Source organism: Egretta garzetta, unplaced genomic scaffold (genome assembly GCF_000687185.1).
Source record: "Egretta garzetta isolate BGI_Z169 unplaced genomic scaffold, ASM68718v1 scaffold7, whole genome shotgun sequence".
Taxonomy (NCBI): domain Eukaryota; kingdom Metazoa; phylum Chordata; class Aves; order Pelecaniformes; family Ardeidae; genus Egretta; species Egretta garzetta.
The window spans coordinates 948,039-961,983 of NW_009260350.1; the positions used below are offsets into that span (position 1 = coordinate 948,039).

Genomic DNA, 13,945 nt, shown 5'->3' on the forward strand with positions numbered 1-13,945 from the left:
CAAATTCTTTCCCTTCCAGTGGAATACGCCCTTTATTTCCCTTCTCCACTGCAAAATACCCTAGGATCTGCGTTTTATTCTTCAAGACCACACTTTAGTATGGAAATGGCCACTTACCGCAAAGAGGAAGAGAGTCACAGTCAGCTGTGATGGCATCCTCAAAACATGGAACTCAGTGGCTGGTTCAGTGGGATGAATGCTGCTGTTTCCCGGCCTTCCAGCATAGCAGCAAAAGAGCGTTCCTCACTTCTCACTGTTGAAAGGGCTCCAGAATGAATATCCTTTCTGCTTCCTGTTACCCTGATAAATAGACAAATACAACTTCAAACATGCTACAGTGACTGGTAATGTTGGACTGTTACCCAACAGTCTCAGCTTTTCCCTCCCTCTCCAATTTTGTCATAAAACACAAGCATCAGGTAGACCAAAATCCATCTACATCCACCTTTGACATTGGCTAACAACAGATGATTAAGAAGAGTACAAGAAACAGAGCAATTTCAGGGTGTTTCAGACCCCAGTATGTCCTCCCAGCTTCTCACAATCAGCTGTTTATGATCTTTTCAGGAGGAGGTTATGCATTGATTTCTTTCAGCCAGTAGTCAGCTAAATCAATGAAGCCAAGGTTTTGCTAAAGAAAAACAAACACCCAAATACAGGGCTGCAAAATTAAAAACAGGAGGAAGTTACATTTCCTACCCAGAACTGAGGAGTGGGATGGAAGAAGCCGGGCCAACCTTTGTGGGGGTTATAACAGAAATGGAAAGGGGAAGATATCTGCTTCCGAAAACTGTTCTTCCAGCTTCTATAGATGATGAGCCTGGTGGGCTGGCTAAGGTAACATTCCCTGATACAGAGCTTGCTATTACTTACAAAAGTGCAATTCAGTTCTAGCCAAAGCAGGAAAGATTACGCTTTACTTCTGCTCGTCGCACTCCAGGCAGTGGATGAAGAACAGTCCATTTGGTGTCATTATTTCTGCTCTGATGATTCAAAACAGCTCTGATGTTATTTTCCATAAACCAGCCCTTAATAGTACTAAATCATTACCCAGACATGCTTCCCAGTAAAATGCCTCTTGAAGGGGCCTCTGAACCTTTTAGCATCCTGAAAGAGGAAATCAAATCTTTGGAAGTCTGTAGATAGAGGAGTCGGATGGAGACTTCAGCAAGGAGAATGTGTCTGTACAGAAACCTCTCTGCCACTGAACAACTAAAGGATTTGCCCAGATCAATGACCTCATGCCCTTGGTACAAGTCCAGCACTTGTCCTTCTTTGGAAGCTGCTTTTAGACACGAGACGAAATCTCACCAGAGATAGGAAATCTATTAGGATTAGGGTGTCTGCGAATCCTTCCTAGCTGCATTCCTTCTGTCACATCTTTTTTCTCTCTGATCACTTTCTTTTGGTGGTTGGTCACTTTCCTACTGGGAAGTATATTTTTATTTTGCTTTGTGTGGGCTTGCTGCATAGCAAAAAGTATGGCTACAAACACTCAGTTTAGTGCCTTGAATAACAGATCAAGCTGCTGGTTACAAGATCAGGCTTTGCCCTTGTCATAACAACATATTCTGATTTTAAAGTAATCAATACTCAACAGGGTCAATAAGAACCTTTCCATTGACCCTGAGCTGGAGCTGGTCCCAAATATCCTGGGGGTTGTTAGTCTGAGCTTTTATCTTCTGCAATGCTACAACCATAATATTTATTAAAACTTAGCAAAAAGTATCGCTGTTATTAATGAGTGAGGCCAAATATTGTTGCATCTCTAACATGCTGGCATGGTGCCATTAATTTACATGACAGCAGAATAGAGTGGTGATACATAAAGCTGAAAATTCAATTAGAAAGGCATACCCTGATTTCTGACTAGCCCTACAATGATTGTGACTTTTACTTACAATAAAACAGCCTATCTCCAAGAGAGATAGAGATGTTTATTTTATAATCCTTATTTATAAGATGCTGCTTTTTATCTCCAATATAAAACACAGAGGGGGTATTGTTGATATAATAGGATCGTTGGCTTTTTTTCTACCATGGTGAAATTTTTCCTGTGAAAAGAGAGTAGAGATGACAATTTCATGGCCATTGTGAAGTGAAAGGGAAAGGTGAATGGGAAAAGAAGCATTACTTATTATTTTAATTGATGAGTTTTCCTGTAACACTTATCAGCCTAATGTCCAAGCAATTCTCAGGCAACAATGACTTTCTGCCGCTAGCGAGACCCAGGAAAGTGTTCTTACTTCAGTTCCACGGAGGTGTAATCTGAGGAGGGCAGGGTTTGGATGACACTGGGAACACATCAGGCAGTGGGAAAAGGGATCAAGATTCTCTGAGAGTTCAATGTCTGCATCCCCCAAATATCCCTTCAGTGCATGAAGTAAGTGACTGATCCAAGCTTGCACATTTTGTTTTGGCTAACGGAATTTGTGAATGACTGGCCCGTTAGTTGAAACTGTAAAGGACCATAACAGAATGGGAGGATGGATGAGCGGACAGATTGTTGTGCTCCCACTTCTCTCATTTTATATGTGGTGGTGATAAGCTACCATTTTTACAGGTAGTGAAGCTGTATTTCCCCCGTCCATGCTTTTCACCCACCTCTCTCTACCTCAAAATCCAGTGGCAAACTTTCCTCCAAAACTCCGTAGGACTGATCTAGTGCCCAATGAAATCGGCGGCAGTGCTTCTCCCAGGATAAAAAGCACAACACAATCCAGCATCTCTACCACACGCTCTGTTGACCTTTAGCAAATTGCTTGGATTCCTGGTGCATCCGTCTCCAATGTGTTAAGTGGGTTACTTTGAACCTACCTTGCAAGGGTCTACTGAAGCAGTGAGTCAAAGATTGTGAGATTTTCACAGAAGTATTTGGGAGAATCCAAGATATCTGCAGGGGAAAAAAAGGCAAAAAGTTTTAAGGGCCCAAGTCTTCTTTTACCTGGGTATGGACCGCTAACCTCTTTGTATTGTTTCAGTCCTTTAAACTGGCAGACAAAGACTTGAATAGGGTTGAGGATCTTGCCTGAGGACACTAAGTTTGTCAGGAAGCAGAAAAAGGGAAGCTGCTATTTTGCTCCAGAGGAACTCTTTTCCACTTCAGAGCAAAAGAAGCAGAAAATTTTTCATTAGGCTGGTGCTAGAGGAGGAGAAAAGACAACCTATTTTCTTTTTAGAGGAGGAATCCCTTTTGTTACCTGGTGGCAACAGGAGAGAGAAGAGCCATTGTTAAACGAATACATACTTAGGATACTTAATAATCCCACAAAAACATTAGACTCCTAACATTCACCATTGGCATCCTGCTTTGGGAGCTCAAAGAGCTGCTCAGACATTAGCTAATTACATTTGGCACAATCATCTCATCTTACATGCAGGCAGACACATTAGGTCACATGCTTGGCTGGTGTAAAGTTTTGATTTCAGCAGCATGACTCATGTACTCCAGCTGAGGACAAGCCCCTTTACTGTATCTAAGGAAAACTCACAACCTTATATCTGCAGTACCATATAATGAGGAAAGACCAACATGAAGGTTTCATCTTGTGTAACCACAGTTCAACCGGGAGTTCCCAAACTACTTAAGTAAGATTTTTTTTGTTTGTTTGCATGTAATACCAGCTGTTACCACAGGGTAACACAAAAGCACCAACAATGAAACTTGACTCAGATCATGGTGAAATGATCCCAGAAGAACAGCAGAACTAGGGTTTCTCAAAACATACAGAGGCCTTCAAGGAAGTTAAAAAAAAAAGGAAGAATACAGTAAGCGGAGTTGAGGTGTCTCAGGTAGAATGAGACATCATCCTGCGCACCTGGGAGAAGCACTGCCGCCGATTTCATTGGGCACTAGATCAGTCCTACGGAGTTTTGGCGGAAAGTTTGCCACTGGATTTTGAGATAGAGGGAGGTGGGTGAAAAGCATGGACGGGGGAAAATACGGCTTCACTACCTGTAAAAATGATAGCTTATCACCACTACATATAAAATGAGAGAAGCGGGAGCATAACAGAACTTTAAGAGCTTACTTTTTTCTGATGGCTGTAAGTCAAAGAAATCTGTGTTGCTTAGTTCTTTTCCTTGAAAAACAGTTATCTCTTGATAATGAGGGACAAAATAAAGCCATTAATCAATAACATATTACACATCAGCGGTCCCTGTACTCACCTGGACCCTAAGCTGGCATTGTTTCCCTTATTGTGGCTGAAGGATCAACACCGTTTCTCCCCAGTGGATCCTCTGGAGGCTTTGACAGGCAGGTAAGCAGCTCAGAAGGTCACTGGGTCACTGATTCCATCACCCAGCAATTGTGACCCACCATGAAATACAGGTTAAGCCCAGATAGGTTCACAAAAGTCATGCATTTATCGCTGTCTCTCACAACCTGGGCTGGACTGTCCAGGGAGGCGTTGTGGTAAATTTGGAATTCCCTTGGGGTAAATTAAGGTGAAACAACACCAAACAATCAGTTAAACATTTTACTTATGATAGAAGCAACCTGAACTTTGGAAGGCATAATAGTAGCAGTGTAGTTTCTATTAAAATGCTCGCAAAGGTAAGAAAGATGAAACAGACAAAAACAAGAAAAGGAAAGAGAGGTATATATATCTCTCACCACCCCTGGATCCTGCGATGAAGCTCTCAGTCGATGTTGCTGATGGTCAGCGTGATCCTCCAGTGGTGGGTGCGTGCAGGGCTCCTTGTGTCTCATCTTTTATGGCCCAGTTCACACCCTTTTCAAGTCAATCATGCTCCTCTTGGTTTTCTGCACACTGCCCCTAAGGACTTGATCTTCTGCACGGGCAAAATTATGGGGGGTGGTCATAAGCCCCTTCCCCAAATAAGCTCTGGGGGCCCCTTGGCTATGTACAGTAAAAGTTTTGCTTAGCTTATCAGGATGCAGGACTGCTCGTCATTCGACACACCTCTGGCATTCTGTATTAGCCAAATCTCTCACATGCAGCATTGCATATGTGGAGCTGACCTTGTCACAGTACCTTCCAAGCAACTCGCATCCCCTCGTCACTATGCAGGACTTACCTTATCACAGCACCTTGCAGGCAAGTTCTACTCCTTCCCTCAGCTGCAGAAGCCAGGCCTGGCCTCTGTAATTTTCTATGGTGACGGGTGTTTGAGGCATTTAACTATGTTCCATCTCTCACACTGTCTGCGAGTTCAGGGGTGTCACTCTACTGTCTTACCCAGCAGAGTAATGGGAAAATGTATGCTGAGGTAATCGGGGCGAAAAGCTGGGAAATGCATCTAAGGATACTTGGTTGTTCAACACTGATTTTAATAAGGCAAGAATTAGTCCATAATCACAAAATAACTACAGAATAAACTCAATGCAAAAATAAAACATCCAAATTACAAAACTGAATTAATGGAAAAAAAGAACCGTCTTAAGGTTTACAACTACCGTGTGCTTAGGATATTTTTTATAAAGGAGAGGTAAAATGAAGAGCAAAGACAATGCTATTTAGATATAGAAATTGGTATATCCCTACTGAGTATATGCTTGTTATACAGTAGGTGTTGTTAGAGGAATGTCTGAAGAAATTACCTGACCTGTGAGTAGAAAGTCAGTCTTTGTCCTACGTGGTTAGATGAGATTGAAATTTGACAGTGAGTCCAAGACATCATACAGGAAGGAGCAATAGTATTTAGCTTTTATTTTCCAAGCTCAATTACAGCCAGCAGAGCACTGTAGAGGGACAAATTTCAGTTGGGTAAGAGTGGTCAGGGGGGATTCCTGAAGTTAACTCCCCTTCCACAGTCTTGCTTGAGGCAGATCTCAACAGGCAGCAGTTTTCTGCTTGAAGACAGTTGTAGCTGCAGAACCATCTCATGTGGCCATTTGGTTAAGAGGGAGAGGACTGTGGGCTGAGGGGGGCTACTCTTGTCTGAAACCACTTGCTGAAATCCTCCTCTGGCATCTGCACAATACTTTCACGTACAAACTGAAACAGAAAAAGGTTCTTTCCTGAGCTTTTGATTTATGTGCAAGAGAGAGAACGTGGGAAAATTTGACCATTGTGACAACAGAACAAATGTAATGGCTTCTGCAAACAGTTAGTATAGTGCTTTACATCACCAAAACATTTTTAATGCAACTTTCAGAACAGCTGGATATGCTCCAAAATGAACTAAATGCAAAAGTACAGTCTTCATTGCAATTTATATCCTGAATCCTTCCAAGTCAAGTCTTTGTGTTTTAAAATTGCAGCTGTCTTCTACCTACCAGTGCAGTATATATATTAAAGCAACTTGAAGTTAAATAAGAAACTAATCTGGAATCTCGGTCAGTATCAGCCAGGCCACATTCAGTGATGCTCTTCTTGCTCCTAAAATGCTAGTTTCCTTTTATCTATTCCAGTCAGAAGGAGCACCAATATCCTCCCTCCTCTGTGGCTACTTTTGAAGGATTGTGTAAATAAGTAGATAGGAGATTCAGCCATGCTCACATGTTTTTCTCTATTACTACTGCTAATATAATGCAAAGGGAACAGAATGGAAACAGCAAAGAAATAGATCTGAAACCAGCAAGCGACAGAGACATATATTGAACAAGGCTGCCTCTCTTGGTTAGTGACTGTGCAAATTAGGGCACAAGACAAAATGGCTATTTTTATAAGACATCAAGAGAATACAGGTAGCCTGATCTTGACATGTTGGGTACTAAACCTTTGCCTTTGTAAGGCCTGACAACACTAGATACACGCAAGATGCACAGTAACCCGCTGCCTCTCAGAGATTTCTGGTGGTCTTGTAGATTGGGGGAAATAACTGTGATGAGAATAAAAGACACAAGGTGGCATCATTGCCATTTTTTCTAAGTTACCTGGCTAGACTATGTAGCAGTGTACATTCTAAATGCATTCTTTTCCCTTTCTTGTGTCCTTCCTCTTCTACCAATTGCTTCTAGAACTACAAGTGTTGAGCCCAACTTCAGATCTTGAGAAGCAGAATTATTTTTTTTTTTAAATGTTGCTGAAGCAAAACAGAGATATCTGCAGAGTTCCTGGATCCGTGATGCAATACATTAAATAGCTCATGGATATAACTACTGAGAATGACAGGCCTTTTCAGGGCACAAGAAGTTAATGTTTCTCTTCAAGTGTCCTAAGAATTTGTGACATGTCACTTTCACTGTGGCAGTAAATAAATCAACAATGACATAATAATAAAATTATACTGATTAATAATCCAGTGCTTGTCATAATATCTTTCTTTTGAGGAGTTCAAAGTGCCTTGTAGAAGGTGAATAATAGCATCTTCATTTAGTGAGATCCTAAATTATTTAATCTGTTAACTTTCCACTGCATGAATTTCACCCGTAGGTGCCTGCTCTTTCCCACCCTCATCACACAGAATCAAGCACTGGACTCATCTCACCTCTACAGCTGCAGCAATTTCTGGAGAACAGAGCTCCCACACCTGTAGATCAGCCAGAGCCTTAAGAAAGGTGTCTGGATGAATTTTCAAGTCAGGAATCTTCCCATATTTTTCCAGTTTCTTTAATATTTTCTGTACATAACGGTCACTCTTCACAGACTCTGGGAGTCTGGCAAGCAACACAGGAAACCTTTAGCAGAAAGAACAGCAATAAGAGAAGCCCTGGGAACAAATGCGTATCTGATTAATAACTCTGGGTTTGCTTGGCATTTCTGCCACTTCACTACCTCCATAGCTTCCACAGTAAAATGGCTCTACAGGGAATGCAATACTCAGTGTAATTCTGAGTGAATAACGTGAAAGAGCTTTACTTTATTGGGCTCGTGCACCAATTCCCTTTGCAGGGCAGTGAAATAGATGCTTCTTCATTGTTCATTTAAATTTTGGATGACTAACTTGTGTATGAAAGCAAATAATAAAATCCTAACAAACATTTCCATTTTACTACAGATTTGTCCTCTTCATCTTTTCTCTATTATTTTGTTTAGCCTCTACAGTTTTTGCAGTGCAATCAGTGCCTGATCTGACACACTTTCCTGTTCTCTTTACTATCCCTTTTCCCTGTGCTATCATCATTCTCTTCTCTCTCTGCACTGACATAAATCTCACTGATATAAGTGCACTATAACACACAGTCTTTACCATTTCCCTCTGAATATAAAGATTCAGAAGGAGAATTACACATTACAATAAAAATAAAACTCTTTTGAAAAGACTGCCTTTTTTTTTTTTAATGTTCTGTGTAAATTCTGCAGTGCTGCTTTGACAGTCCTGGAGACTGATGTTCCAAACCTTTCTGGACCGTACATGAGTGGGGTATGCTGTGGCTTTCATCGCAAAGGGATGAGGATTTGGCAACACATCAGGAGGAAGTGCTGCCTCCCTCTAGTTTAGGATCTGTTACTAGGACAGCAGAAGAGGGGTGAGGAATTTCCTCTTTAAATTAGTAAAAAAGGAAACATGTAGGTTCTGGCCTTCAGTAGGGCCAGTTCCACACACAGTAGTACACTGCTAGTATGGGCATGGCTGTATAGCCAAGTCCTTATCACCGGCTAGATTACTGTAATCATGTCACACACAGGCCTTTTATAAACCATCCATGCATTAAGATATTTTATTTGAGAAAGGAAGCTATTTTCAGTGTACTCTTATATTGCACTGTTCATATTTTATATTTATTTTTGTTTTTTCTCACTTCATGAGAGAGATAAAACAACTAGACTGACAGCATATACTAGTAGTGTTCCTACTGCGATTCAGCTTTCTTGGCAAGGCAGCGTTTCCAAGAGTATGGGGAAAACAGCCCTACTGCAAATGAAACAAGCAGTATGGTGAAAGCAATTTCTCTATCACGACTTTGTATCTCTGCAAGTGGGTTGACCAGCCTTGTCAGAGATTTCACTGTTTATACCTCTCATGGCTAGCACTTGGCCTGGCAGAGAAAGTGATACTCGTCTAACTGTGCTGGCACAGTCAATGCAAGACAGCCTCCTCACTATGGAAGCATGATTTTCAAATGAAGGAACAGCAGACTTGTAGTACCGTTCTTGCACAGGGGGAAAAGTAAAAAGCCATATTGGTGTAGCCTCTCATGGAGCTTTGTCCAAATTAAGGCTTCTTCTAGCGTAACTACAAGTATGAAAGCAGAACCACATCCACTCCAGTTTCAGGGCTTATGTACATGCCAGAGTTTAAATTTGGGGGCAGGTGGACCATATATGTTTGACAATTAAAACCAAAGCTCTGCTAGATAGACCAAGACTAGGTTTATTCATTAATGCATGACTGATGTGTTCCTGGGCCATCTGCATTTTGAACTTGAGATTAGAAATGGACTTTTTGTTATCTCAAATTATGAAGGACAGAAGGCTTACTAGCAAGGACAGCAAAAGAGGGCAGACTGATAAAAAACCCACCATTGCATACTCTGTAATCCCATATCCAAGGAGTTCTCATGGACAGGGCAGTAGGGATCACACTGTGAGCTTGCTGAGGTATTCTGGTAGGCTTTCTGATGTGTGTCTGGAAGCTGATCACTGGATACAGCTAATATCCTTTCAAACATAAAACACTAGTAATCTGCAGTTGCTGTACTGGGAAGCATTTTGGCAATTACTCTACTTGCCCTTGTAAGTATTGCAGTATTATCCATGTGCAGTTCATAGAAAGAAAAATACTTCCCTGTCAATGTTTAACATGGAGGCACAGCTAGAGTCAAAGTCTCCTTTGCCATCGATTTTAGTACTGTGAATGTTCAGTTCAGTAAGAAGTTGTGAATCTAACCTATGTACTTTTATACAATATCTCTCATCTTTGGAGTACAGTGTGTTTTACATACTTCCTGGCGGAAGAAGTCTCCTATAAAGCTGCATGCTGTGTGAATGCAAGGACTGAGTGCTTTTCAACCAATATCACTGGAAAGGAACTCTTACTTATCTCCTTTCTTACCACTTCCAATTAACCCATTTGCTGAGCAGGCTGCTGTTCCTAGAGATCATATCTGTATTTTTGTTGCTACCAGTTTGAAAAGCCTGCATTTCCAGCAACTGATTCAATGGTTTCTAGTGATACTTTGGGGAGGGAGGGGGGGAAAAAAAAAAAAAAGTAAAAAGCTTTTTATACTAAAGATAGAACTCTGGGACCCTGACTATCTCCTTTGAACTGAGGATTTCTGTGCCTCCTTACCAGTTTAGTCCATCTTCATCATGTTCTCTTTCGGCTCTCACGCCCAGCTGTCTTATTCTTTCCATGTCTCTTCTAGAATATTTCAATTGTTTCAAAGCCTGATATTTCTGACAGCATCGCTCTTCCTGCCTCCTACAAAAAACCCTTAAAAGTTAAAGCTGTGTTTTAAACATTATCATACTTCTGCATAGTTAACTGGGAAGATACTAAGGAAGGCAGAAAACAATAAATGTGAAGAACACATTGTATGTTCAGTCTGTGGACAATAATAATTTTTGCTTTTGCAGTGTTCTATATACATTGATATTTATACAAACAATATTAAGAAGCATTTATGTTTTCTATCAACTCCGGGCTGTAGTAAGAAACAAACTTCAGAATCAAAATATTTAAACTGAAATTCAACCTCCAACTTCTATCAGATATCCACTGCTTGAAAACAAACAGAATACTGCACAGTGATTTAGCGTAAAATATTATTTAAAACACAAGAGAGGTGGAATAGAGTGACCTGAGCTAGAATTTTGACCCAGAGATGGGGCTCACATATGCATTCCTACAAGAAGTACTACTGTGTTGTAACAAAAATAAACATCATGGCCTCAAGTTGCGCAAGGGCAGGTTTAGGTTAGACATTAGGAAAAAATTTTTTCAATTAAAGGGTTGTCAAGCACTGGAAGGGGCTGCCCTGGGAATTGGTAGAGTCCCCATCCCTGGAGGCATTTAAAAGCCAGTCAGATGAGGTACTTAGGGGCATGGCTTAGGGGTAGGACGGCAGGGTTAGATTAATGGTTGGACTTGATGAGCTTGAAGGTCTTTTCCAACCTAAACTATTCTATGATCTAGTTTTCTTTCCATTAAATTGCCAAACTGAGGTTTCATCTCCTTCAAACAGAATATGCTTGTGTGGCTGTATGGAGAATGGTAAAATAACTGCAAGCATTGAGTTTCCATCTGACTTGTCCTTCCATACTGCAGGATGCTGGAATGACTAGTTCCCTACGCGGTCACAGCAGCTGCTCAGAGAAGAAAACAAGGACCCAGCTCTACATAAGGAAAGCTCTGGGGACAAAAAAATGTAGGTACAAAATGGAACAGAAGAATGGAAAAAAGTGAGAAGACTGAAGAAAACTGTGCCTATAACACCCTTCAGAACAGCAGTGTAGAGAAGGTCTGATGCTTACTAAGACAAAAGAATTTGCACAAACATCACAAATGTTTCTGTGTGAAAGGGAAAGGATGACAGGCTTTGGCTGGTCAACAAGGTAGAAATGTCACTGATCTGGGATCTTGAGAGAGGACGTTGCAACTGTTACTATACGAAGAGTCAAAGTAATGTTGAAGAACGGTAAAGTGATCTCTGAACTGAAAACACAAAATAGCTATATAGATTGTATCTGACCAAATTTATTATTCAGTCTTTAGGTGAAAAGGACAACAACATCCAAAGTAAATATATCCAATGTTTTTAGCAAAACTATTTCCAGAAAAGTAATTCAGAAATATCACAAAACACTGCTGTAAATATTTAACGCGTAATATATTTTTTGTACACAGTCATAAAACTTTCTATCATCATCCCTATATTCTTATTTTAATATCAGTCCATATAAATGCATCTTTCAAAGGCCTGAAGACAAGCTCTAAATCTGGTCAGAAGCAAGGTATGTAGTGTTACAAGACTATACAGAAAACAGCCTCTTCGTACCTCTCAAGGCGCTCTAGAGTATCACATAAACGAGCAGCTGCTTCTTCACGTACTGCTGTGAACCTTTGCCTCATATCAGCACACAAGTTAGATTTGCTTTTAATGAAAGAGCTGATATCACAGCTGGAACTAAAACAACACAGAAAACTAATTAACATCTTGTGGCAAGTACCTACGTTGCTCAGAACATACAGTGATGTGAGCCCATATAAATTTTGAGATCTCCTTATTCTCAGTAAAAATCCAAATTTAGTATTATTTACAATTTTTTAATTCATAAAATTCTTTACTAAATTTTATGAATTTAAAAAACTGCAAATTATACTAAATTTGGATTTGTACCATCTTTCATTCCAGTCACATTCTTCCAGGAAAGTTCCTTTGCATTGCATTGAAATGGAGTAAGTGTGCTGCAAGGTTTTGCTGGCCTTCTCTGGACTCATGTAATAAAATGCTCTCTGACATTTGCATGCCAAGTGCTTTCCACACATAGAGCTGAGTTTATACAGCATATAATGCACTTTAAGAACAGATTTTTCCCTTACCCTTGCCTTCTGGGCCTTTGCTTCCTTGATATTATACTCTCTTGGTCCTTAATAAATGGCATGTTTACTCTGTAATTCTTCTGAGCCACTGGCAGCAAACTGTAAGACACAACAAGGTTTAAAATAGCTTACAGTGTGCCTTCCCCAGAATGTGAAAAATTCTACAGGTGCTGATAAAACATTCTTAATATTACAGACTTGATGGAACTATCCAGGTACAAAATTTATTTCTCTTGACCTTAGCTCAAGGGAAAAAAATGCTTCAGCAAAGTCTAATTGTAAGAATGGTTTGTCATGTTGACCTTATAGCTGTGGAAACCACCACAGAACTGAGTAATGATGGAACTCATCCAATATAAGCTTAGCTGGAAATGTTACAGAGAGACAACTGAAAAATGCTATGGTAGAAACAGAAACAATTCTACAGGAATAAGATAGAACATTGTTTTTCTACAAAGCTGCTGGAGCATAAGGTCTCTTCTGTTTGCAAAGGCAAGATTCATGGGGTATTCTCCAGAAAATACATACTGCTTGCACAGCAGTAAAATGAGCTATTCTGTCACCCATGCCAAAAGATGTAAATGTCATCTGAAATCACTGAGTGCTGAATTCAGTTGTTCGGGGGGTGAGGGGGTAGGAGAAAGGAGAAAAAAAAAGCATAAGCATCTGTCCTGATGAGTTGCTTCTCCTAATAATTCAGAAACCCATGAGGTAACATACCGCTGCAGTCCAGCCTTCTTAACCATATCTTCTTGTTTATCGTTATCTTTTGACACCTCTTCACATATTATTTGGATGACTTTCTGTAGGGCTGATAAAAAAAATTCTGTAAAAACATGCCGACTCAATAGTGCATTCCTTTTCCTTGCAGAGAGGATGCCATATATGCTGGCTTGAATGAGATATCCTGAAGAAACCTGCTATTTACTATTTCTGAAACTTAAAAGTTTCTTCCAAAAAATTAGCTTTTTGAAAGAGGTTTCAAGATAGGTACCCAAATGTGAATGCACCCAATTAATCGCTTTTGAAAGCATAAGCTTTGTTCTTTCAGCTGTGAAAAACACCCCATCAAGTAGAAGGTATTTTTTACATAAGATCCTTATAAAATAGCGTATTAGAAAAACAGGTAGATTTGAAAAATTATGCAGGAAGTCTCTTTTCCTTTTCTGTACTGTGCTGTTAGCATTCTACTGACATAACCATCAAGTCTCCTGAATTTCTGAGTCTACCGTATCACTTTGCCACTCTTTTTTGAAATGCCACATGGAATTTAGTACATTTAACATCAACAGGTATCTAATTACCTCTCTGTGTCTCCTTATCAGCATCCACTAAAACTTAAGATGTGTCCTCCTTTATTGGCTATAGTTTCCAGATTGTCCACCTCTGAGCAGATGTCTCTCACTAATAACACTCTTTACTCTTTCTACCTTCTGCTGTAATGCGAATGTTTATATTCTCCTCTCCCCGGAATACCTGGAAAGCCAATTTAACTCACTGTTTTCCTTCAAATTGACATCTTCGTTCTCCTTCCCACTACTGTTTCATT

At 40.2% G+C, this 13,945-nt stretch overlaps 1 protein-coding gene across 1 annotated transcript in view; it reads right to left on the reverse strand.

Annotated features, from left to right (window-relative positions):
- Positions 1–5,864: 5,864 nt before the first annotated feature.
- CCDC60 (coiled-coil domain containing 60) overlaps positions 5,865–13,945 on the reverse strand; it is a 65,863-nt gene continuing 57,782 nt past the window's right edge. The window contains exons 9-13 of the mRNA XM_009642887.1: positions 13,117–13,207; positions 11,852–11,974; positions 10,144–10,275; positions 7,399–7,588; positions 5,865–5,963 (exon numbers count right to left, since the gene is read on the reverse strand). Of these exons, the coding sequence (XP_009641182.1) occupies positions 5,865–5,963; positions 7,399–7,588; positions 10,144–10,275; positions 11,852–11,974; positions 13,117–13,207 (635 nt within the window). The remainder of the gene's footprint in view (positions 5,964–7,398; positions 7,589–10,143; positions 10,276–11,851; positions 11,975–13,116; positions 13,208–13,945) is intronic.